The sequence below is a fragment of the Colius striatus genome, chromosome 5 (assembly GCF_028858725.1).
Source record: "Colius striatus isolate bColStr4 chromosome 5, bColStr4.1.hap1, whole genome shotgun sequence".
Taxonomy (NCBI): domain Eukaryota; kingdom Metazoa; phylum Chordata; class Aves; order Coliiformes; family Coliidae; genus Colius; species Colius striatus.
Genome location: NC_084763.1, coordinates 29,989,958 through 30,015,358, shown reverse-complemented (window position 1 = coordinate 30,015,358; position 25,401 = coordinate 29,989,958). Strand labels below are relative to the sequence as shown.

Below are 25,401 nucleotides of genomic sequence, written 5' to 3'. Positions count from 1 at the left end.
GGGTTGTTAGCAGTTATTTCCAAGTGGAGCTGTTAGCACTTATTTCCATGTGTTTTCTAGCAATGAGGGAATTTCATGGAGAAGAATTGAAACGATGAAGTTTCCTTGTTGTATAAAAAGCTGAGATGCACTGTCCCTGGAATCCAGCATCTCTCCAAATGCACCCTGAAAGGATTTTTTTTTTTTTTCCCCCTCTTTTTTTTTTCTTTTTCCCCCTGCAGGTTTGCCTTGTCCCAGCCCCTGTGCAGAGCAACTCTCAAGGGACCTTTGCTCAAGGCTGCTGTTAGTTTTTTTTTTTTTTTTAAGTAAGTGTTCTGCAGTGTGGAAAGGGCTCATGGAGGAAAGCTTTGTAGGTTTTCTTTTAGAGGAGCATGTGTGTGCACAGGTATCTGACCTCTATCCAGGGCATATAACACTGAAGTAAAAGTTCTCTCACATCTGGGCAAGGGTGAAGAAAAACAGTATGGAAAAAAGTGTTCCATGTCCTGTGTGTACTATCACTGAGTGTGTAACACTGAAGAAATACGTAAATATGAAAATATTATTTTCCAGTAAGCAGGTTATTAGGGACTTTTGCTTGCATAACTGCCCATAAGTTTGATACTACATGTATCTCCAGGCTTTGCCTGTAGATATAAGAACTAGAAAACATTACATAAAATGGCTTTAAATATTGAAGTCATCAGTGGTGAAGCTTCTAATTTTTAAGAGTTGTAAATTACAGCCCCTTTGAACATATTATCTCCTGTAAACAAGTTTTGAGGAGGTGTAGGAACTTAAAATGAGAAATCAGTTGGTGGAGGATATTAGGGAAAATCAATCAAAATATTATCTGGTTTGCTTTCTAAAACATTAGGGTCCAAATCTGTGTTTCATTATGATGCAAGAGTTTGAGTGTCATATGAGAGAGTATCCCCTGGCATACCTGATCTATTGGACTGTGTGGGACTAGAAGTGCTGAGATTTTCACCGCAGGCAGTGGTGCACTAGGAAAATATTTCAGTGCCCTGAGTAGTTTTTTCCGCCTTCCCATCTGATGGACTGAATTACCGAAACACCTCGCTGCAGCTTTCTCTGCTCGCCCTAATGATGCTATGATCATCTATTACTAGATGAGCTCTAAGAGGTCCCTTCCAATTCCTACTATTCTGTGATTCTGTGACTGCAGCTGCTTGCTTCTTCCTACAGCCACTATAGATCTCCTGGGAACACTAGTTTTCTACCAGGTTCACTAGCAGACGATTGCCTGCTGCTGCCTCCAGCTTGCTTCCTGCTGCTTCAAGCATCATCGAGGATTCCCCATACTCCTCTTTTTACTCCGGTATTGACATGAACTGTCCTGCCACAGCCTGAGGACCAGCCTGCGTTGGCACTGCAAGTACCCTGCTGCAGAAGTGGTAGAATCATAGAATGGTTCTACGAAGAACCATAGCTTCTAGAAGTGGAGGCACTTAGGAACCAAAAGCTGGGAATTTTGTGGATTTTAGCAGATAAGTATTCTTTATGTCTGAGAATCCTTGTTGGTATTAGTTTATTTCCAGTATTTTCCAACACTTAAGCATGTACTGTTATGCAGCACATAAGTGGTTTTATATGGAAGACTTTCAAACTGAGATCTGCAAAGCTATGAAAACTTCAGTGTGTGCCTAACTTTGTCCCAGTAAGGCAGAAGAACCAAGCATCTCAAGCACATGTGCAAGCCCCTTCAGGATTTGAGTTTCATTTCTCATACTTCTGCTAGTATCAGAGGAGGATGTAACAAAGGAGTAAGATTTTTAAAATGAGGCAGAAAAGATTAGTATAAATGAAAAAAAGATGCAGGAGTGATTAGGTGTTGCATTTTAAATTACACTGCAAAGTACGTAGGTCAATGAACAGCTCAATTCTCAACATTCAGCAGCAGTAATGGGTAAAAAATGATTGTTGTGCTTTGCAGATTTACTGCCATTCACCCTCCCTGTTTCTTTAATGGGGGATCACTATTTCTGTTGGAGGCATCCTAAAAGGCAGACTTTTGATGATAATGTAGACTGGGGATTTCCTCAGTTTATTTCATGCATACTTGGTCTCAGTGTAAAAAACTAGCTTAGATACTGCCAGCTGTGCAGTCCCAGCAGGACAAAGGTAGCTTGTTTTACCTCGGAGGCAAACTATTGAAAAACATTAAACTTTTACTCTCAATACTGATCTAGATACTATTTTTGGAGGACATGTTATGTGGCCTGTTTCACAGACTAGGAAAACAATGTTAGTAAAGACTTTATATTCAAATGATTCCAGACAGATATGCAAAGTTGCAAATATTGTATGAAAAGCTGCCAAAGCCTAATGCCCTATTCTTAGGAAGTTAAGCATAGAACTATGAAAAAAAAAGATATTATTTGCATTTGAAATTCCTGAGACAACAAACTGGCTAAAATTGTAGGCCATCATTTATGTGTCAAAAGTGCTATCAGCAATGGATGTGTTTTGCTATTTTACAGCAACCTAAATGCATACAGATCAGGTTTAGATATTAATACCAGAAAATCCTTTTGATCAGTTACATGTTAAACCCTCTCAAAATTAGCAGCATGTCAGAACTACTTGTTAACATAAACCTTCCTTTTGTCTGCCTCTCAGTACATTGTGGCTGTTTCTATCTTATTTTGACAATCCCTGTACAGTCAGGTGGGAGGTCTGCTCAATTAATGACATCTGTTGTTGCTGGCATTGCTAGTGAGAAGCAATTTCAGTCAGAAATCCTGCTTGCTACCTAGGAGCATTTAACAAAAGGATTTTTTTTCCCTGATGGGAGTGTAATTTTTTATAAGGCTACAAATGTTTGGTCAGATTGATGGAAATTGTTCCAGGTTACAATAACCAGTGAAATGGGCACACTCAGCTGTTCATAATCTGACCAATGTCAAAAGTTATTTTTACCTGGACTGGAATATCCTCTGCAGTTGTTGTGCTCTGGCAGAAGAACCAGTTAACCAAAATTATTAGGAATGAAACTGTGGCCAGTTATTTTAGCAGCAAAGCACTAAAGCCACCTTTGCCTGATGTTGTTCTGGGCATAAGTCTGTGCTGATGCTCAGTCAGCCAGGTGGTTGCTAGCCTACATCATATCCATCCCTTCCACTCTGATGGATTTTTTCCTTTTACTGCCAACTGGATTAGATATTTCAGGCAATATTTATTTCAGAGAGACGTTCCTTGCAATGTTTTGCTCTGCTATGAAGGTTAATAAAAATCTAAGCCTTTATCTGCCAACGAGTTCATGCTGTGTCTGTAGTTCAGATCTATTGTCTCGCCTAGAGGATTTATTCTCTGTCACAGCCTGCATGTGTGCTTTGAGTTTGCAGATGCAGGGTAGACTTGCTTATGTCAGAGCATGCAAGAAATCAAATTATGAGCTGCTAATCCTGTTTGTTTTCCAAAAGTATTAAGTAATAAAATATCAGGCCCATGAGACAGCTTTAAACTATGAAAATGTCTTGCTTTTCTTTCTATTGCTCTTAGCATATAAGGAGAGTAATTGAGGATTTTGGCATCTGACAGTTGAGATCACAACAAACAGTTCAGTTTCAGGCACAGAAACCCAATCCACAGTGTGTATCATAAGAAGAAACACAAACACAGTGCTAGTGTACACAAGTTAAACTATACAAAACTGGTTTGCTCTCTTAATTAACCTTCACCTGACACATTCTTCAAGTATTGTTTTCCCAGATGGATTTTCAGCCTCATCAGCCTAAACTTCTTGCTCCCATTAAGTCAATATCAAATATTTTATGATGCAGAGGTGGCTTCTCCAGCTATGAAGACAATGTTTCAAAATTTCTTTTTGGAGTAGTTTATTTTAAATTGTTTCCCATGTCACATTCCTACAGATTAGAAACTTTTTGTCTGTATTTTCTTCTGTTGTTTTTAAGGGCAATGGAGTAGAATTTCACTTGTCAGTAAAAGCTTTAGTTCTGTGTTTTGCATTTATCTGAGTGGGTGCAGATATTTACAGAGAAAAACTCCTGCACATGAGAATATGAAAGGGGAATATGGCTTTGCAGGCTGGATTAGTTGCATTGCATTTACTGCAAGATAAGAGTGAACTTAGGCATTACTGTAGGGAAGGTGTTTCCATGGTTTCCAGTGTGATATTCTTGCACTAACCAAAGAATGTAAACATGAAGATTTAACAAAACTTAAAACCCACAAACTTTTAAAATTAATGCAGATTGGCTTTCTATTATCATATCCACATCCTTGGATGCATTAAGAAGAGTGTGGTCAGCAGGTTGAGGGAGATTCTGCTCTCCGCTCTACTCTGCCCAGGTGAGGCCTCATCTGGAGTCCTGTGTCCAGTTCTGGGCTCCTCAGCTCAAGAGGGACAGAGAACTTCTGGAGAGAGTCCAGCACAGGGCCACCAAGATGATCAGGGGACTGGAACATCTTCCTTATGAGGAAAGGCTGCCGGATCTGGGGCTGTTTAGTCTAGAGGAGACTGATTAATATTTGTAGGTACCTAAATGGTGGATGTCAGGAGGTTGAGACATTTTTTTCTGTTGTAGCTAGCAACAGGACAAAGGTTAATGGGAAGAAGCTGGGACACAAAAAGTTCCTTTTAAACATAAGAAAAAACTATTTCACTGTGAGGGTGATGGAGCAGTGGCACGGGCTGCCCAGCGAGGGTGTGGAGTCTCCTTCCTTGGAGGTCTTCAAGGCCCGCCTGGATATGTCCCTATGCGACCTGATCTAGGTGGACCTGCTTTGGCAGGTGGATTGGACTAGATGATCTCTGAAAGTCCCTTCCAACCCCTACCATTCTATGATTCTATCATGCTCCCCACCAGACAAGATCTAAAGGTGTGAAGTTAGTGGATACTTTTGATTAAACAATGTTGTCAATCCAATGATGTCATTGAGAAGTAAGCTAGCATTAGACCATAGCCAGGTAAAACAAGGTAGACTTTGCCATAGCCAGCTGTGGGCATGTGTTATTTGGAAATAACAGTGAAACACATTAAGCCTTGAGTGGTTAAATGCCCTGACATATACCATGAGGTTAAGAGTGGCAGCACTACATCTGTGGGCACATTCACTGAGGCCAGAGTTGCTCATGCTTTTCTCCAGGACTCAGGTAAACCCACATGCAGGAAGCAATGGTGCAGAAAGAATTACAGAGGGTAAGCATCATGCTGTGGTGAAGCAACAGAGAGTGAAGTAAGGGTGGATTAATGCCCCAGTCTTTCAATGGTAGATAAGATGAAGTGATACAAAGAATTTCTGTGGTTTGGAAATCATCAGGTGCAAAGAAAGACGCTAAACCCAAAGAATGAATGAGCTAGAGCACGGATATACTTCCAGGGTCCCTAATTATTCTTTAGATTATTTCTACTACTACTATTAAAGTGGTTAAAAAAAACCTGTGTGTGCACCTCTGTATTTGCAAGAGTTATAGTTTGGAGCTGCCAATATGATTTGATGTCCAGGGAAAAATGTGACTGTGCTGTTTTGTGTCCCTGAGAGAATGTCTGAATTCTTGACAGGTTTCCGAGTCAGGATCCCAACTCTCAGAGCAGTCTAGCAGGGACAGCCTAGGTTACACTAGGCTGTAAGACATAAAAACCTGGTGGAGCTGCCTGAGTGCCTGTTACTGGGAAGGATTATACAAGCAAGGTCCTATGTTTGTAGCTAGTACAGGATTTTTGTGAACTATGTGTAAATAAAGATCATAAGTTTTATGATGCATCAGGTAAGAATCATCTGCATAGAGGTGATGTGCCCTGGAGAGCTGCAGCTCAGTCAGCCATATACTTAACTAATAATACAACCCAATTCCAGCATAGCAGTTATCTGTTGTTCAATTCACACTTTATTATCTTATTGATAAAATTGGCAGTTGTCATAACAACTCAGCATATCTGTGACTGCGTGTGGACTCAGCTGTGGTTAGGGAGTTTGCCTTAGGAGGAAAGACAGCTTCTCTGGAAAGGAATTTTTTTGGGACAGAACTTTTTTTTTCAGCATAAATTGCTTGCTGTTTAAGCATAGAAGTTTTCCTTCTGTACTCTGCCTCATCCTCCACTGTATAAGATAAACTGGCTGCAATTAATACATACTGGGAATGACTAAAGTTATTCCTAGCAATACAGAAGCGTAGTGACTATATGTATTGCATACTGTATCATTTCATACGCATTACATCACACCATGGCTGGTGTCTTCACTTGCCTTAAGTCCTTTTGACTTTGCGTCATCATCTGGTTTTGATAACAACACACAGAGGTAGATATACTCATTAGTGATTCAGCTCAAGGCTTATTCTAACAGCTGTGTTGGCTGCACAGTGTTGCTTAATTTTCTTATCTGGTGAGAGAAGAAACACATCTTGTCCCATAACAAGGGGCACTACAATGCCAGGATCTACAGGCAGCTGTGGCTTCAAATACCAGAGAAGGGGGTACCCTGAAGGCCTGTTCTCCATTTATTTTTGAGCTCCTAAGAGAAATTGCAGAATTACAAAGATGAATACTGATCCTTTTTTCCTTGCCCATGCACAGGGGCTAGCTTTGGCTGGAGAAGCTACTGTGTAAGCTGCTATTTAGTGAATTGTGGATGGATTTCCCCAGAACCAGAACAACTCTGCCCTTTCCAGGGCAGCTCCTTTCTTACCTGAAACTGCACCCACAAAAAGGAGGTTTTGACCCCTTTCAAGGCCAGTACTGATGAACTGAGATTTGCTCAGATAATACTTAGGGCATCTGGCAATAATTGTCTATCTAGTTCAGAAAAACATTTCTAAGTGCACTTTTAAGAAACCAATAGGTCAGACCCAGCAACCTAAGCTGTGCTGGGGCCAATTTTAAATTCCAGTTTTTAAAATTATAGAGATTACTTCATTTAATTGTCACCAGAGTGGAGTGCCTAGATTGTGCAATGGATAGAGGGACTGCTTCTGTCAAGATGCTTTCACAAATGCAATCAGGCACTATTTAACATTGTTTAAAAATATTCAGAGTGGCACTTGCATAGTTTTCAAAGATCTTAAGGTAAGCAGAAAATTTTAAAAGCACTTCATTTGATCTCACTGTAAGCAACTTCTAACAAAGCTGCAAAATAATTATGGTTTTACAGGTATTCTATATGCATGGCAAGAGAAAATTCTGACTTTAACTGTGTCAGGAATCACAATTTGTGTGGGGTTTTTTGTGTGTTTTTGCTGGATAAATATAAACATAGAACTAGTGGGTATGGGTTTCTGGAAGTTTTATTAGCAGATCTCTTTATCCTCTTAACTGTCACTGAAAGTCAAATGTTATAAAAAACTCAAATCTGTTCAGTGCCTGTTTGGGAAAAGAAACATACCTGTTGATTGGCAATTTTCTGACCCTTGCATTACAAAGACAATCTGGTGCTCTACAGCTTTTGTATAGGCTGCTGATTAGCGTGAAAACCTAGGAAGGAAAACACTTTCAGAAACCTTGTGCCACATAGCCCCGTTGTGTATGGATGCCATTCACTAGTGTGGTGATACTGTGCTATAAAAATATAGCCCTGCTTGGTCTGTACATTAGTAAATCCGCGGCTATGTAGTGTGTAAATTTAGGAAATGCTGACTAATAGCTACTGAAAAGCTATTGGAAACCTCTTTCTTAAACACTCAGGACGTTACTTTTTCTTCTTCAATGAGTGAAATATTTGAGATTTAATTGGAGCAATCATATTTATCAAGGTCAAATATTTTACTGGCTTTACCGGGTCAGGAAATTCCACAGATGGCAGATATATACTAAATATTTAGGATATAAGGTGAGTTTTTCCAAATTGCAGCTGTGTGTTTTGTCAGGCTGCTGTTATAAAGTATTTACTCTGTTTTTGCATGTAACTGTGTTATACGCAAATACACCGTGCCAATAGGAAGGCACTGCCGTTACACTTGCTGTTAATATCTGGTTACTCAGATGTATCGATCACTACTACCTTCACTCTGGGACATAACTTCATATGAATACATAAAATTCTGTGTGTAACATTTAGATCTGATCACATATGAATCAGTAAGTATAGGAATTAGGAAGGAAAGGCCGTTAAGAATGAGTAACTAGGATTTAATAATGACTATGTGATCATAACGTATTCTTGTTGAACCTCTGTAAATTTCTTGTAGGGATAGCTATTTTAAAATTACCCATGGTGCAATCCGCTCTTCTGGAAAACGCCCACAATATTAAAATTAACATTCTGGTGACAGAGCAGGAAATGTTTTTCTCAGCCCATTTATTTTTTTCAGACATTAAGTAATTTTTCCTTCTTAAAATGGCATTAAGAATCTGTAATTGTTAAGATTTTTTGAACTCATAATCTGATATTTTCTATTGTCAATCAAAATATTTTAAAAGATAGTCTCCACTCATAAATTTCACTTTGTCTGATTTAATGTCAATGTTTTTCTCTATATCTTTTTCTATCCTAGTCTACAAATAGCCAGCAAGTTGGCTTGCAGAAGGGACAGCAGGTAGATCTAAAGCTGATGGAGATTTCACAGAGTTACTTAAACTTGCTCATATATTTGTGAAAAAGTCACCCGTGAGTTAGGATTTAGATCAATTACTGGGATAACACATTACAGTGTTTAGGTATTTATACTACAGAACCTTCTCTCTCTGTGCATTGAATTTGTTATTCTCTTGTTGTATAGGTTTTAGGGAGCAAGCCAGCGCTTCCTGAGTGTGGTGATGATGATGATGAACTGGCCGATGTTACAAACAGGAGAAGCGCTAAACTATGTATGGTAAGTAATGTGTTTAATTTTTTTAGTCAGGTACACTTCTATGCATGTAGTGCTCTCATATACAGAGTTCTGGCTTCATTACAGAGCTGCAGTTGTGCTAGTTGATTTGCAGCCAATGGACAAGTTTCTCAAAGAATGCCAATCAAGACAGCCCAGGTAATTTGAGGGGGCAAAAAAAATGAGTTTCAGTTCTGTTTCCTCAGGAAACAAGTTAAGCATGGCCTATGAATCACTCAGTGCAGGTCAAAGAAAAATTAACTGGTCTTAAATCAAACTATATTTATTATCTTCTTGACTATAACAATGAGAGTTTTAGTAGTTATACATAACTGTGATTTTCTTAGCAGAGTTTGAGAGATTCATGGTTATATTTTATACATGGTTTATACATGGTTCATGGTTTTATTTTATACATAAATCCAAGGAATTTGAATGCAAAACTCCTTTCTTTTGCAGTGCCTTATCTTCCTTCCTCACCTGTAATGGCTTAACACTGACTACCACAGTTCCATTGGCAGAAAAATTACCCATAAACAAAATGGAATAACTATTTGCTCCATTTAAATCAGTAGGATTTTTATGTTTTCATTCAGTGATTTTTTTCCTCATGTCATGCTAGGCATACTGCCCTTTGCTTGAAGAGGTATGGCATGCATTCTCTGCACTAACAATACAAGGTCACACAACTATTCCTTTTTCTGAAAAAATATCCCACATTTTCCAGGCCTGTATTTTCTCATTCATATTTTTTTCTTACCCCTTTTTTTAATTTTCTTTTACTTGAGAAAAGAAGTGAGAAAATATTTAGAAAAGGGGAATGTTTTTAATGAAATCTAGAAAAGACTCTACTCTGCTCCCTCCCAATAAAAAACCATTATTTTCACCTGAAGACTGTGAAAAGAGAATTGGTTTGTTTTTTTTTTACAAGCTGTCATTAGCATTGAGTTCTTAACCTTTCTCTTCAACGCTTTGTTCTCTGGCGTATATGATGAGGTTATGTTGTGTGACAGAGAAGAATCTTTCACTGGCATACAGCATGCTTTCTTCTTTTCCCCATAGTCACTTAACAAGAAGGTTTCGATCGACAAGTGGCAACACTGACAGCACTAAGTGCTATGGGCTCCCCACATGTGTGACCTTTAGGTGCCATCCACAGTAGCTTTGAAGCTGCTGTGAAGCTTGAGAGGATGAGTCACTCTCTCCACAGCTCCTGCATCCCACAGACCACAGCAGGATGGAGCCAGCTCTTCTCCAGACTTGTTACCTGATCCTTCCCCTACCCAAACACCGGGCCAGGGTTTACAGGAAGCCTATATGAGGCAATCATGTTACAAGGCCATTTTCAGTCCTTATTGTCTCTGTGCTGTGTTTAAGTCCCATTGATCATTCAAGTTTAAAAAAAAAAAAAAAAAGTCTGGTACATATTAATCTTTAGAGCAGGGTTTTAGGAAAATGCACATGGTGTGCCCTCACAGTAGGCATAATATTGATTTCTAGTTGTAGCATGCAGTGATAATTTACATCACGTGCTTCTGTAATATACAATGTAAGAGATAACGATGTAATTAAAGTTCATATTTAATTACTAAAGGAAGACCACTAGAAAAGTGGAAGCTACAATAGTAATAACTTATTTTCAGTAATAATAACTGGACTTTTTAGCTACTCAGGAGTGAATTTTGCAAGGTTATAAAGATCTACATTAACTTATGGTGTTAGTGGAGGTTACAAAGCAGATTCTGCAACGTCTTATATGACAATTTCCATTTAAAGAACAGTAGGCTATAAATGTAGGTATTTAATCTGTTAATATCAGTGTAGGACTATTAACTTATAATTTCATATGCTGTTGTTCAGCGTGTACGTGTGCCTTTTTGCAGGTTGCTTGGTAGCAGATGATGACACCTAGGGATTCCAGCAGTTCAGCTGAGTGTATCTGGTGGGCCAAAGAAAATGCAAATTTTTAACTGTGAGGCATTCACTGACTGAGCAGTTGAATTGAAAGTTGAAGAGAAGCAGATTTTAAGTTGAGACACATATCCAACAAACTCACTAAAAATAACATTACAACTCCCTCTATTGCATGTAAAATTAAGTGGAGCAAACAAAAGAAACATTAGCCTGCCTTACTTTCCAGCAGCACACAAATTTCATACAGCCATTTATATAGGAATAGTGACTGATTTTTATAGTAATTTTGACATTAGGAATTAATTTTGTTATAAAAGCCAGGGCTGATCTAAATTTGAAATTATTGCTTTCCTAGGTATCAGATGCAAGTGGATCTATGAAGGTGTCCATAGTAGCAGAAGAAAATCCCTTCTCCATGGCTATGCTTTTGTCTGAGGAGTGCTTCATTTTGGACAATGGTGCTGCAAGGAAGATCTTTGTGTGGAAAGGTAAGTTAACACTTCTGTTGCAAATGCAGAAGCTACACAGACATATATAAGGAGCCAACACAACACCCTAGCAAGAATTTAATACTGCTGCATGCAGTAACCTGCACACAGTTCTTCTTTGGTGCAGTCAATGGACAAGGATTGTTCATGTAAGAGCCTCGAGACCAAGCCTTATTTATGGATCCTAGCTAATTTTGAGACATTCATAAAGCCTGGGTGCTGAAATCTAATTGTATTCTATTGCTGTATCTAATTGTAATTTTAGAGCAAACATAAGGAATCCTACAAGTTTTGAATGTTGCCATCAAATCCCTGTCTTCTAGAACAAAATCTCTCACCTTTTTTGTTTTAACCATGTGCAATACTTAATTGATGCAGTTGTCAAACCATGGAAGTCTGTCTAGGAGGCATTGTAAACTTTTTGCTGGAATACTTCATTTGCAGTTAGGGGAAGTGTCGTTTTCAAAGGGAGTGTTTTTGGAGCACTGTGCTCAGTTAGCCTAAGTTCTACTTGACCCCCAACTCCTGGTTTTGCCTCTTCACCTGATTACTTCTAGAAGAACCAAGCCTTATGAGCTCCTCTGTTCATCCTCACTTTACTACTGTTGCTATCAATAATGTGTGGCAAGTGAGAGTCTCACCCTTGCCTAAGACGCTTCAGTTATCACCTCTGCTGGAAATCTTCAGACCGCTAAGCTAAGTGTGAATTGCTTTGCTAATAATTTGCTTTGCTAATCCCATTCAAATGGGATACAAGGAATAACTTATGAGAGTATCTTATTAGACTAAGACATCTTTGGAGCATAGTCAGTTGACAGACAGCTGGGACACAGACCTGATAGACGGTATCATCCCATAGCAACTATCAGAGATGTCTAACACAGACCAAGGCTGAAAAAGGAGCAACGGATGGGAAAGGGTGGTGGTAAACTGTACAGCCAGACAAAATGGGAGTTTCTTTTACTTGGACTGTGGTGCCTCCTAAAGAAGTGAAGGCAGTTCTGGACAGCAGCCTTATTTAACCCATTGCAGCTAGCAAGGAAGGATTCAAAGAGCCAGGGTGATCCTGTACCTTGTGCCAAGCAGATGTTATAAACAGTATTCTTTTTACAGAAAAACATACACTAAGCAAAAATCAATGCCCCCATCCCCAGCCACTCTTTTAACATTATTTTTGTTTTAACTGTTTTCAAAGCCATTGAGGTATTGTTTGGCCATTCCATTTTGTGTCAGTCTTCTTGCTGATGTTATGTCCAGCATTTGTGTGTGTTCAAGACTGAGGCCACAGCAGTGTTGAAGAGAACCTGGCTCAAGGAGATCTTGTTTTTGCAGTATCTGTGAGCTTATTGCTGTTTCCTTTGTATTGTTATCCTTCTGTTTTAATCAGGCAAAGATGCTAACCCACAAGAGAGAAAAGCTGCCATGAAAAACGCTGAGCAATTCATACAGCAGATGAATTACCCTGCCAACACACAGGTATGATGAGCTCTGTTAAAGACTTTGGTTTAAAATCAGAAAAAAAAAGGGGGGGGGAGGGGCTTTTGAGACAATAAGAGTGATGTTTCACTAACAGATAATTCAGAAAAGTTTCCAGTTGAGTAACTATGCCAGTTTTGTTTTCCCTCCATGTCATGTGTCTTGCTTTATTTCAGATTCAAGTCCTTCCTGAGGGAGGTGAAACACCAATTTTCAAACAATTTTTCAAAGACTGGAAAGATAAAGATCAAAGTGATGGCTTTGGCAAAGTGTATGTCACAGAGAGAGTGGCTAAAATTGAACAGATTGAATTTGATGCTACCAAGTTACATGAGTCTCCACAAATGGCTGCCCAGCATAACATGGTAGATGACGGTTCAGGGAAAGTAGAGGTAATTTTTGTGTTGTATTAAATTGTATCCCTCCATCCTAATGTATTCTGTTACTTGTAATGGATAAGCAGCTACTCTATGTTTTACCATTTAACACTGTTGTGTGGGGCAACATCAGTAGCAGTGTTAGTTCTACCATCAGAAAAGGTACTTTGAAGCAGAAAAGGAATCTCTTTGTCAGTTATATGCTGGGTCATGCTTATAGAAGATGTTGTACCAGTCATTAAGAGAAATAAAACTGCACAAATATTTCCCATTCTACACGATACCTTTTAAATATATACTTCAAATACGTGACCTAAAGGAAAGCTCTTTCACATCACCTTGAAATCTGGAATGGGAAGACTTGCCCTTGGAGTCAGAAATTCATTCTGTGTCTTTGTGTCCAGTCTGCTTTCTAGAGGAACCTTCTTTGTCCCTACTGTGTTTCTCAGGTAGCCTGGATTTGGAAAGAAAAAGATGACACTACAGTCTTTCTAGATCTATCCGTATCCCAGTGCAGGAATATTTTTGGACTGCACAGAGCTGGTTTGGCATTGTGTTGATACAATCTGTTGGATATAGCTCTCCGTGTTGGGATTGTGGAAGAAAAAGAAGAAATAAATGCTTACAGCCTCATTGACATACTTTATAGATTTCTAACATCCTACTTGGGATGGGCGTTAGGCTTGAGCCAAAGCAGCTTAGATCTGCACTATGTTTTTGGAGAGCAGTTGTGAACTGATTTGGTCTGTAGTAAATCAAATAGGAAGAAGTCGGCCTAACTGTGTCATCTGGCTACAGTATGCTGCTCCCAAATTAAATTTCTGTGATGAGTCATAATGTTGTGCCATTCATGTCATTTTATTGTCTTAAGTTCAGCATAGCATTATGAGGTGGACATATAGCATTAAAGCATGAAGACAAAGAAAAGAGTACTGTCATGGTGTGCTGATGGTCATTATTCATTCATTCAGTGGGTGCAGGGTCTATCTATCTACTTTGTGAAGAATCCTTTCTGATTTTATTCCATAACACATGGGAACAGAAGCAAAGTTCACTCAAGACATGATACAATAAATTGTCTCTTGAAGAGTCTTGGGATTAAGTTCAGCATTCTTCAGCGATTTCTCTGTTTCCTCAGATCTGGCGTGTAGAAAGCAGTGGCAGAGTTCCTGTGGGACCCGAGACATATGGGCAGTTCTATGGTGGTGACTGTTACATTATCCTCTACACTTACCCTAAAGGGAAGATCATCTACACATGGTATGTTTGGTCAGCTTTGCACAGACCTCCAGCATGTGGGTATTATTTTATGCTAACTTTATGTCCTTTTGAGTAGAACCATGTGTACTTGTAAGGTTGTTTACTGTGTATTTGTCATGCAGTATAAACTCTGGGTTGTTTTGAAACTGGGCTTAAGCATTATTTTTCTCCTTGTTTTCCCCAGGCAAGGAGCCCATACTACAAAAGATGAGCTGACTGCATCTGCATTTCTAACTGTTCAGCTGGATCGGTTATTGGATGGTCAGGCTGTGCAGGTTAGTGTCTTTTGAACAGTGTCTTTTTCAACAGAGCATGCAAGGTATACAAATTTCAATGAGAACTGAAAGTAGGAGGTAGCGTTTGAAGGCTGGGAATATCAACTGCTCATGGTCTGTATTGATCCAAGCACCATCGGCTCCTTTTAAAGTCACTAGAGATTTCACGCTTCAATCATCCCTTCTGAGTGTAGATGTCTAAAAGAATACAGACAGAACACAGCCTTTTCTTTCCTTTAACTGTCTAAAAATTTTGGTTTAGTCCTGCTTAGCCTTACAGACTCTGTACATGGCCAATAGAGACCAAATCATAGAATCATAGAATGGTAGGGGTTGGAAGGGACCATTAGAGATCATCTAGTCCAACCCTCCTGCAGAAGCAGGTTCAGCTAGATCAGGTCACATAGGAACTTGTCCAGGCGGGTCTTGAAGACCTTCAAGCAAGGAGACTCCACACTCTCCCTGGGCAGTCTGTTCCAGGGCTCCCTCACCCTCACAGTGAAATAGTTTTTTCTTATGTTTAAATGGAACTTTTTGTGTTCCAGCTTCATCCCATTACCCCTTGTCCTGTTGCTAGGTGCAACAGAAAAAGGGATGTCCCAACCTCCTGACACCCACCATTCATATACTTATAAATATTAATGAGATCCCCCCTCAGTCTTCTCTTCTCTTGACTAAATATCCCCAGTTCTTGCAGCCTTTCCTCAAAGTGGTAAGACTCTCCCAGGGCAACTGACTCTCAAGCAGGTGTCTGACAGGATGATGGCCCCGTGTGAGCTCCCGTGTCTCCTTTTGGTTATGTAGAAAGCTGTGATGTTTAGCCCAGATAAGACATCTGACTTTTGTAAGGCCAAGACTGGGAGACATGAAAGCCTTGTGACACCCAGAAAAAAGAGCCTGCTGGAACTGCCACAAGGTCTGGCTTGTCCCTGCTGTAGTAAGGAACGTAACTTGGATTTTTCCATCCCAAAGTACTTGCAGCTCCATGAAAGCAGAAGACACATCTTCACTTGCAGAAATGGGGTGTGCAAGGCAAGGTGCAGGACATTGGCAGCTCAAGGATGTGAGGAGATAAGCTAGCATGACCAGGGTATATGCTTTTCTTTATTGCTAGTGAGGAGTGGTGGGTAGGTGGAGAGGTGAGAGGTCTCTTCGTAGAAAGGCTACAGGTAGATGGCTAGAGGTAGGCAGAGACTCTGGGCAGGAGATAATTCTCTGCTTCCCACTTCTTACTTACTAAAGTAAAGGGCTTCTCTCACCTACCAAGATACAGATAATTTAGATGGCAGACTGTACTTCTAACTATTAATCAGTTCTGATTTATGATTGAAATTATATTAAGGAAGGATTGGAATACTTCTAAGTAATTACTCCCTGAAATATTTGTAACACATTTTGTATTTGGACAGAGTTCAGCACAATATGGTGCTGCCTCATATCTAAGGCCAATACTAACACTAAAGTAATAACGATATTACTACTAACAGTTGCAATAATAATGTGCTTAAAAAGCTTTTTCATTAAAGCTGAAAGAGACCCATCTCACTGCAATAGACATGATACTTAAAAGTGCTTTTAGCCTGCAGTGAATTTAGGAAAATATATACGTGTGTATAACTACATGTAAATATGCACAGACGTGTATATATGCACTCGTGCATTTCTGTGCATGTACATGGCTGCCTAGAGTCTATTACCTGTACTGTCTGTGTTAGTGTAATTCGAAGGGTTTGAAGGCAGACCCTTCAAAGGGTTTGACGGTAGACCCTTGTGGTCACTAGATGGCACTACACTACAAATGACTATCAAAAAGCCAGCCCACTATTCGTTTGGCAGGAATGTTTTCCTCAGCAACTGGGGTTTTTTTTTGGCTTTTCTTTTGGTTTTTTTTTTAGGTTGTTAGTTTGAGTGAGAGGGTATCGTTTACCAGGCAGCTGTACTGGTCTGTCCAGCGGCGAGCTCGGCAGAAGCAGCTTCTCCTGCTGGCCCGCGCCTCCGCCGCGCCTCGGCGCCCGGCTCCCGGCAGCGCAGAGGGACCCGGGCCTCGCCGCTGCTGCTTCGTTGCGGTTGGCAGAGTCCGTTTTTTACCTTTTTTTTCCGGGAATGAAAGGCGAGGAGTCGCCACCCTTCACCTTATCGGGTTTTTCTGTTACAAAGGAAGAACAAACAGTTGTCTATATAACAAACTTTTATACATTAACCTAAAAATAGTTGTTCTTCATAGCTCAGGGGGTTTCTTTGAGACTGCAATAACATATTTTGCATCCATAATGGAAATTCAGTTTTGTCATCCATGGCATCCTCCACAAGATAGATTTATGCTCATCTTTTTCATCCTCTTGCAGATTTAAGTGTACATAGAAAAAATGAACAAGATGAATAATCGTTATTTTCTGCTTAAATACAGGGCACCTAAACTTCAAAGATAGTTTTTGGAATTAAGAAATTTAGAATTAAGTCACTCTACAAAACTCTGTAAAATGACAGTTCTTTTGAAAAAGAATAATTTTCTTATTACAGTAGATGGCAGCCATTTTAATCAGCTAAATGTTATATTAGAACTTTGAATCTTGTCTTTGTGTCAACGTGATTGACAAATCTCACAAATGCTCTACTTTAATGTGTCTGGAACTATATTTTTAGATCTTCTCAGCTTGCCACTTCTCATTCTTGCTAACATTCTTAGCATTACTGGCTAACATCCCCTATGTTATTCAACAAGGACCAAAAATGTGTCCCTTCGTTTCATTTATTGCATTTCTTTACGTATGTACAGATCCGAGTCAGCCAAGGCAAAGAGCCTGCACATTTACTGAGCCTGTTCAAAAACAAACCGCTTATTGTCTACAAGGATGGGACATCCAGGAAGGAAGGTCAGAAACCTGCTCCACTCACCCGACTCTTCCAAATCCGCAGGAACCTGGCAGCCATTACTAGGATTGCAGAGGTGAGGTCACCAGCTCTTCCCCATGGGAAATGGTATAGCTGCCATGAGCCTCTTACGACTAATCTTATTGGGTAGTGACATCTGTTAGGAACACAGAACACCAAATCCAGTACTTCATATGACCAGCCATCTAATAAGTCAAAGAGAATATGCTGTAACTGGGTGTAACTAATCTACATTTTTCAGGGGAAACCATAAGAAAACATATGGTGAAGAGTCATCTGACAAAGAATTGACAAGAAATCAGCAACCCTTATGAGACACTCTTTCCTACTGCTAGTCTGTCCTAAATTTTGCCCTTCAAGTCAGTTCTCTGTCTAAAGTTCTTCTCTAATTTCTATATTTATATAAATTAAAATATAAATCATATATATGTCAATATATATCTAGGGGGAAAATGAAGAAAAAAAGCATTGCTGATTAACATGTTATTAATCTGATATTTGATTAACATTTGATATAAACATGCAAAATAGGGACCACGTTATTTGAATAATATGAAGAATGAAACAATTTCTGTTTTGATCTAGGTTGATGTTGATGCAATGTCACTAAACTCCAATGATGTCTTTGTTCTGAAACTGCCAAACAACAGTGGATACACCTGGGTAGGAAAAGGAGCAAACAGAGAAGAAGAACAAGGAGCTGAATACATTGCCAGCATTCTTAAATGCCAGACTGCTAAGATTAATGAAGGCCAGGAACCTGGTTAGTACGAGGTCATGGGGTTGCTAATAGGCAGCTGAGAATACACAGCAGCTCCATGGAAATACAGCACAAATGATTTTTTTAGGAAGAAGCATACACTCACTCTCTCCCTTTGAAAATCCAACCTGATGTATACCATGAAGATCCATCTAGAACTTGTTAACGTAGAAGCAGTGTGATGCCCTGGGAGTCTGTAGGACAGCAGTGGAAGCTGCAGAGGAATGTGGTGCTTTCTTTACCCTGAGTGCCTAGGAAGGGAGAAAGATATAGCACATCGTTCTTTCTAGGTCTGTAAGTGATATTTGTATTGTTATTTTGGCAAATTGAAGGAAGAACTGTAAGAAATGCAGACATCTTTGGGACAGCAAGAATACTGTTTGGGGAATCTTGAAACAGTATCTAATGAGCTAAAACGTCAAATGTTAAGTCCGTTGCTAATAAATTAAATATTTTGTATTTCAGAGGAATTCTGGAAAGCACTTGGAGGTAAAAAAAAATATCAGACTTCATCACAACTCTTGACAAAGACTGAAGATCATCCTCCTCGCCTGTATGGTTGTTCTAACAAGACTGGCAGATTTATTGTGAGTATATGAGGGATACTTTCTTCTCTGTTTCGTTATACAGTTGCTGGTATATTTTGTCTTGGGAATCAGCAGATATTAAATGAATTTGGGGATATGGCTTATTTAGCCATATTTTAGAAGAGCTAGAGAGTTGCTGCTTGGTGCTTTAAATTGATACAAATGCAAAAGATAGACAGAAGTACTGCTATGGAAGTTTGTACGCAGAGCCTGCTCCAGCCTGGGACTAGAGGCTTGCAGATGCAAAAAGATGAGGTGCTTGCCCAGTTAAAAGCAATTATGTTCTTGCAGAGCATTGCAAGATTGCTGTCATTTAGCTGAGGAAAAGCAGGTCAGCGCCTTGCCCCTTATGTGTTTCATAGAGCTGATGAGGAAAAGTAATATCCCTTGCCAAAAATCCCTAGCAGTCTGAAATTTTCCATAGAGATTGCAGACACATAATTATGCCCTTAAGGTATTGGCCTGTGCTCAAGGAGGTAAGAAGGCCTATTTCCTCAGCAGAAATACCCAGAGTTGTGTTCTGGGTATTGAGCCTGTGATTCAGAATTAATTAATTACTGTGTTCTGGGAGGGCAAGGCTGTGTCACTGTTTGAGAAGGATGCACTAATTTTTAAGTAGGGGACACAGTTGGCTACCATCTCTGCAATCTCCTTAAGGCACAACTCATTCATTTGGAGTGGATAAAACAAATAGGTAGCTTTAATCAGGACTTTTAAATCCTATGAGAGTAGTAAAATATATTCTAACAAGCTTCTAAAATACTCCTGTGAAATACATTAATAGAAATCAACCTCTCTGTAATGGTCTGCTGGGAGCTATGCAGTTGTTTATTTTTTGGTTTAAATTCCATCAAAATTTTGTGAAATCCCCTCTTTTCTCTGGGATTTCTCTAGTAATAGAATCACCATTGTTAGAGCACATCAGGAGAGATAGGTCAGAAAGTCACTCTGATATTTTGGGCATCATAACACAAGGTAGGGAAAAAGGATAGTCTTTTGTACCATCTGCTTATTGTACCTTTAGTGCTCCTACATGACTAAGCATAGCCAAACCCTTGGAAGCCCTTTAAAAGCAGAAGGCTGTCCACTACCTAAATGATTATATCTCTTTCTCATACGAAGTAACATTAAACTGGCTTCCTCTCTGCCTGCACATCACTGGAAGAAGCAAGCAGTCTGCCTTTTCTTTGGGGACTAATCCTTGATGGTTTAGTCAACTGTAATGTCCTATTGTCAAGTGACTGGAAAGCTTGCTTGGGTGTGTTTTTCATCACTGAACTTACCCACTGCAAACCAAAGCAGCTTCTTTTCCTTATTAATGAATGTAAGCTGCATGAACATATCGGCTGATCGATTTAGTTTGCTTGGTATAGGGCATAGAAATTTTCCTTTCTTCTGGCAGACCTTGGTCCCAAGTTAACAATAGTCACAATAACAATGTAAATCTTGGCCTCTCTTGAGGATATCCCATCAAGTCTGATAAACTGAGAACTGATTTTATAGGACATGTAGTTACGTGATTTGTTTCCTTTCAGTGAAACACTCTTGGTGCATTTGGCAAGTCAGTTTAGGGTTTGACCCCTTAGAAGCAAAAAGATTTGCATACCAACTTCTGGACTTAACCCTTTTAAAAATATCTTTGGTCTGCACAAAATTAGAATATCTTGATAAATCATTGCAAAAAAAAAAAACCCCACCCCAAAACATAGTATCCTTTTTAGATTGAAGAGGTCCCAGGAGAATTCACTCAAGATGATTTGGCTGAAGATGATGTGATGCTGCTGGATGCTTGGGACCAGGTAAGCTGTGTACTTGACCACTGCTTATTGTGTTAACAACAATACTTTATTCTTAACCACTTAGATCATAAGATGAGAGGAAAAATCATCCCTGTGAGAATGGAAGAGGTGTTATCTTCTTCAAATTATACCAGAGGGAGCTATACTTTTGAGCTATATGATGTGCTAATGTGAACATACACGAGACTGTGTCAGGCACTTCACATTAAACCAACAGAAGCTGCAAGGGTATAAGCCCTGGCAGTGTTCTGAAAGTCTCTCAATAATGTTCTTGACTTTATTGCTAAAATTTACTAATTTTAAAAAAGAAAGTTATTGCATAAAAGTTATTCAGGAGCCACAAAATCCATGTAGCAACAGCACCTACAAAAAGTCTTACTAGAGAAGAGGACAAACACTACACAATTACACAGATTTCTTGAGAAGAACTAGGTGAAAGGTGTCAGAAACAATCTCTGTCATTCTCCCAGGTTCACTGAAAACTGAAAATGTTGAGAGCTTTTTGGACAACAGGCAAACTTACTGCAGGTGCAGAGGGCACGTCTGTTTCTCACAATATTTCCCTCTACTCGTCCTCTCCCCTTGGACCGAAAGGGAGAGGAGGCCACAGATCCTGTGCTTTATTTGTCTTCTTCAGTATAACCCTTAAGGAAAAAAAGGCTGAGGTTTTTGAAAATAAGAAGGAGCATTCAAAGTCCATGGGGGAAGGAGTGATGGGGGAAGGTGGGTGGAAGAGCTGGATGGAAAGTGATTGGGACACACTGATTCAGGTAAGAAAGAAGTAAGTCTGGGACACGTAGCTGGTTTCCAAAAGGATCCTTGACAGAAAAAGAGTGTGGGGATTGCAGATCAAGGCTCTGGTTGTTGGGTTATTCAGTGGGTTATCCATCAGTCACCCTGGGTAGCATTGATCACAGGCCACAAGCATTGATGTGCACACAAAGCTCAAATCAGAGACAACTCCTGTTCAGTGTTTTTGCCTGCACCTAAACAGCAATTTATTTGACAAATTGTAAAAGATATCCATGAAAAAGGTAATTAGAGTTCCTTTAAGCAGAATGCATAAAGACTCAGCCTTCCAGTGTCAAGATTTTGGACAGCAGAACTACAGTCTCTCATGAGGGAAAAAAATCCCATCAATTTTGGTTTGAGAGAGCAGTGTATCTTCACAGTCTTTTCACAGTGTATATTCTTTCTCGTAGTGGAACCACCTATTTTGTACTTTACCTGCTGTGCACAGCACCTATGTAACAACATGGGAACTATATCTTTCTCTCCTCTATTTGCAGGTTTTTGTCTGGATTGGGAAGGATGCTAATGAAACCGAGAGACAGGAATCTGTTAAATCTGGTAAATCAAATCAATTTGGCAGAATTATGAATAAAGTAGCATCAAGATTACTTAAAGAAGTGAAAAAGATGATGTAGAAGAAATCTAGTTACGTTTGCAGTGTTTAAAAGGGTTACTGAATTTATTATGATTTAATCTTGGAGATTATTTTCTCCTTTAAATGGGCTTCAAAACTCATTATGTCTTATCTGTAAGTTTATGAAGAGTAAAATTAATCAAGATAGCATTACTAAGGTGGAGAGCTTTTTAAAGAATATATAGGGAAGCTCCATGAAAAGAAACTGCACTGAAAAGGTGAAGAATTTAAAAGGAGATACCTACTAAGCTAGACCCTGCACTAATGTATGTAGTCAAAGGAATGCCAAGAAATCCTCAATTCCTTACAATGACACCTTTCACCGAGTTAAATTTGGAGGAGGAAATTTTAATTGCAGAACAAATTAAGAGAGCTCATATGGAGTGCACCTCCTTGAGAAATCACCGTAGCTGAGAAATTTCCCACAGCTGAGTATTTATGACAAAGCTTGTACTAAAAAGGCTTGTAGATACTCCCTTGGAGCAACAAGGGTTACCTAGCTGTGTTCCTGATAAGTACTGATGTCAAGGGAAACTACACTGGCTTTTATGTAGGGAAAACAAGAACGAAGCTTGTGCATGTGCACAGCACTGGCAAATTATTTCTCCTGTTCAAGAGCCAAAATTCAGCTGTATGGCAACAAGCTGATTAGAGCAACAGTACCTCTGTTTCGGCCTTGTGAAAAACTCACTGGCAGCTGGGAGAACTCAGCAGTCATATGATAATTTCATTGCCTTTGAAATATTTTAATTGAGATCTGAATTATAGTAACCACAGGTTCTTTCATTAGGACTTTTAATTTCTTTTTTTTATACCAAAGGAATGAACTAATATATTACATGTTTTATTTCCTCTCTGGTTTTAGCCAAACGCTATATTGAAACAGATCCTTCTGGCAGAGATAAGGGGACCCCTATTGTAATCGTGAAGCAGGGTCATGAACCCCCAACATTCACAGGCTGGTTCCTCGCTTGGGACTCCAACAAATGGAAGAACTGATCTATCCAAGAAGGCTCTGGCTTCAAGCCATAGAATCATCAAAGCCCAGCGACTTTCTAGTATTTTTAAGCATAAACTCATGCAACATATAATGCATCTGCTGTTACAACTTTCCTGAGCTTTGATATACCTAAAAACTCTTAGCACTGGAAAGGATAAATGATAATTGTAAATTGGTCAAATGCTGGGAGTGGGACTGTTCATGTAGTAAATGTGGAAAGCACTACCAATAACTGTTTAATCTACTGATTCTTCAAGCAGAAGCTGTGAATCAGTTTATTTTAGTGTGCTAAAATGGGCCAAATTCTATCTTCATTTAAAAATCCAAATTAATGTAAGGTCAGGATAATATTGTGCAGAATTTGGCCTGATAAAGACTAATTCTACATTTGTTGCAAGGGTAGGACTGGACATGATTTCATTACTAGTCAAAAAAAAAATTCAATATTTACGTAACTTTTCAGATGATGCCTGATCCCAAGTGGGAGCTGTGTCTTGCAGGGGGAAAATAAGAGATGGGCATTCTGAGTAAGCTGTGCTTAACATGTTTGACTTGTTAGTACACATATGTGGAGCTTTGGACTGAATGGCTGTAAGAATGTGAAGTTGACAAAGGCTTTTCTGAGGAACTGTCTAGCTCACTGTAATGAATTTCTTTAGATTTACCTCTGTGAACCACCTCCAGCTCCACTGGGTCTTTTTAACCAAAGCTCCTAAACATGTTCTAGTGCACTAGTCCTTTTTAGGTGGAAGCGGGAGTAATAGCTTAAAAAATACATACTCTGCCTTAACCAGACTACACTTAAACGATACTGTATCTTGGTTGCCTTACTCAGCAGTACTTAGTTATTTTCCAACATGCAAACTGCTTGTCAGGTGCAGGATGTATTTCTACTCTTTTTCTATGCAGGCTTCAGTCAAATATAAAGGGCAAGGAAACCTCCTCTTTCAGTAGCGTTCGACATCCTGGGAACTTGCAGCACGAGTACATGCCATAGAATATGGCTTTCTCTTTTCTCTCAGACACAGTTGTTTGGGCTTTTTTTATTTTGGTGAATTTAAGAGTACATTTTCAAAGTGCTTTTTATTTGTAATTCAATCAGAAAATCTACATAAGGACAGTGGCAAAAATTCTGCTTCATATCTTTAGCACTGCTTTGATCACTTATGCTATAATGCTTGTTTTAAATAACAATTTGTACAGCTGTAAATCATGACAATAAGGCTTTTTAATGAACACATTTCATTAATCTTATAAATTAGGTTGGAAAGTGTAATTTTTTGCATTTTTGTATTTTTTAACATGATTGTGATTTTGAATTTGAGTAATGCAAAGACCGAGTTTAGTCTAAGCTCGTTATCAACATCCATGACAAAAGAATTGTGAAACTAAGAGATTAATTCCAGGCATTCAACTGCTTTAAACATTTGTTTAAGTCTCTGCTAATGTAACTGGGCTGTATCTGAATGTAATTTCACCTAAAATAAAAATTACAAAACCCAGCATTCAGTATGCCAAGCTGATCTTCCTCTCTCTAACATATTGTTATTCAGTGCTTCCACTGATGCCTATCAAGACATCCAAAAAAAAAACCTGTAGGAATCTTCCTTTTTCTTAGATGAACAATGCAGTATTATTTGGTTTTACTTTGTGCCATTTTACCCAGTGGAGGGTGAAGTCTTCCCAACAACTTGAAACTTACAAACCTACGTGCAAATCAAAGAACTGGGTGTTTATTAGCTTGTGATTTCTTCATATGTAATGAAAACTACCATTGTTGTTATCAAACTCTTTGGCTTAGTAACCTTCTGCTTGCAAAACTGAAAGGCTATAGAAATAATTATTTTTTAAAATGGAAGGAAATAAGTCTATGTTTGTTTTTAAAGAATAAGTCTTGCTTTTTATTTGTGAGAGTAGATAAGGAGATGTCCTGCTGGAAAGAGTACAAAGACCTTTTCAGGTCCTTAGCTACCACACTTCATGCAACCACTGTGCAGCTTATAGTTAATTCGTGCTTGTCTTTGACATATATGCATGATTCTTCTAATTTAAAAAAAAAAATAACATAGTTATAGTAGCTTCTTAACCAAGATTTGCCCTCTTTGTACATAAACATCTTCTGGAACAGTTTGGGCTGTGAACTGGCACAGTCTGCTGGCATATTCTGCAGCACTGTGAAAGCCTCTTTTCAGTTTCCTCTAAGGAGACAGAGAAGCTTTTGTGGTCTCCTGGCCTGGATGTTTGGGTTTACAGTCCATTGTTCTGGCATGTTGATTACTGATGTTGAGAAGAGCATTGAGAGCTCATAACAGAGCAGTGTTCTCAACTGGGCTGTAATCACAACAGCTGCTAGCAACATTGTTCTTGGGTTTACTTG

General features: G+C 39.1%; 1 protein-coding gene across 1 annotated transcript in view; it reads left to right on the top strand.

Moving 5' to 3' along the window:
* SCIN (scinderin) overlaps positions 1-24,519 on the top strand; it is a 53,899-nt gene extending 29,380 nt beyond the window's left edge. The window contains exons 5-16 of the mRNA XM_061996960.1: positions 8,681-8,773; positions 11,040-11,172; positions 12,560-12,648; positions 12,825-13,040; positions 14,164-14,285; positions 14,470-14,560; positions 17,337-17,507; positions 18,038-18,215; positions 18,678-18,799; positions 20,521-20,598; positions 21,888-21,948; positions 22,890-24,519. Coding sequence (XP_061852944.1) covers positions 8,681-8,773; positions 11,040-11,172; positions 12,560-12,648; positions 12,825-13,040; positions 14,164-14,285; positions 14,470-14,560; positions 17,337-17,507; positions 18,038-18,215; positions 18,678-18,799; positions 20,521-20,598; positions 21,888-21,948; positions 22,890-23,023 — 1,488 coding nt within the window. The 3' untranslated portion in view covers positions 23,024-24,519. The remainder of the gene's footprint in view (positions 1-8,680; positions 8,774-11,039; positions 11,173-12,559; positions 12,649-12,824; positions 13,041-14,163; positions 14,286-14,469; positions 14,561-17,336; positions 17,508-18,037; positions 18,216-18,677; positions 18,800-20,520; positions 20,599-21,887; positions 21,949-22,889) is intronic.
* Positions 24,520-25,401: the final 882 nt, after the last annotated feature.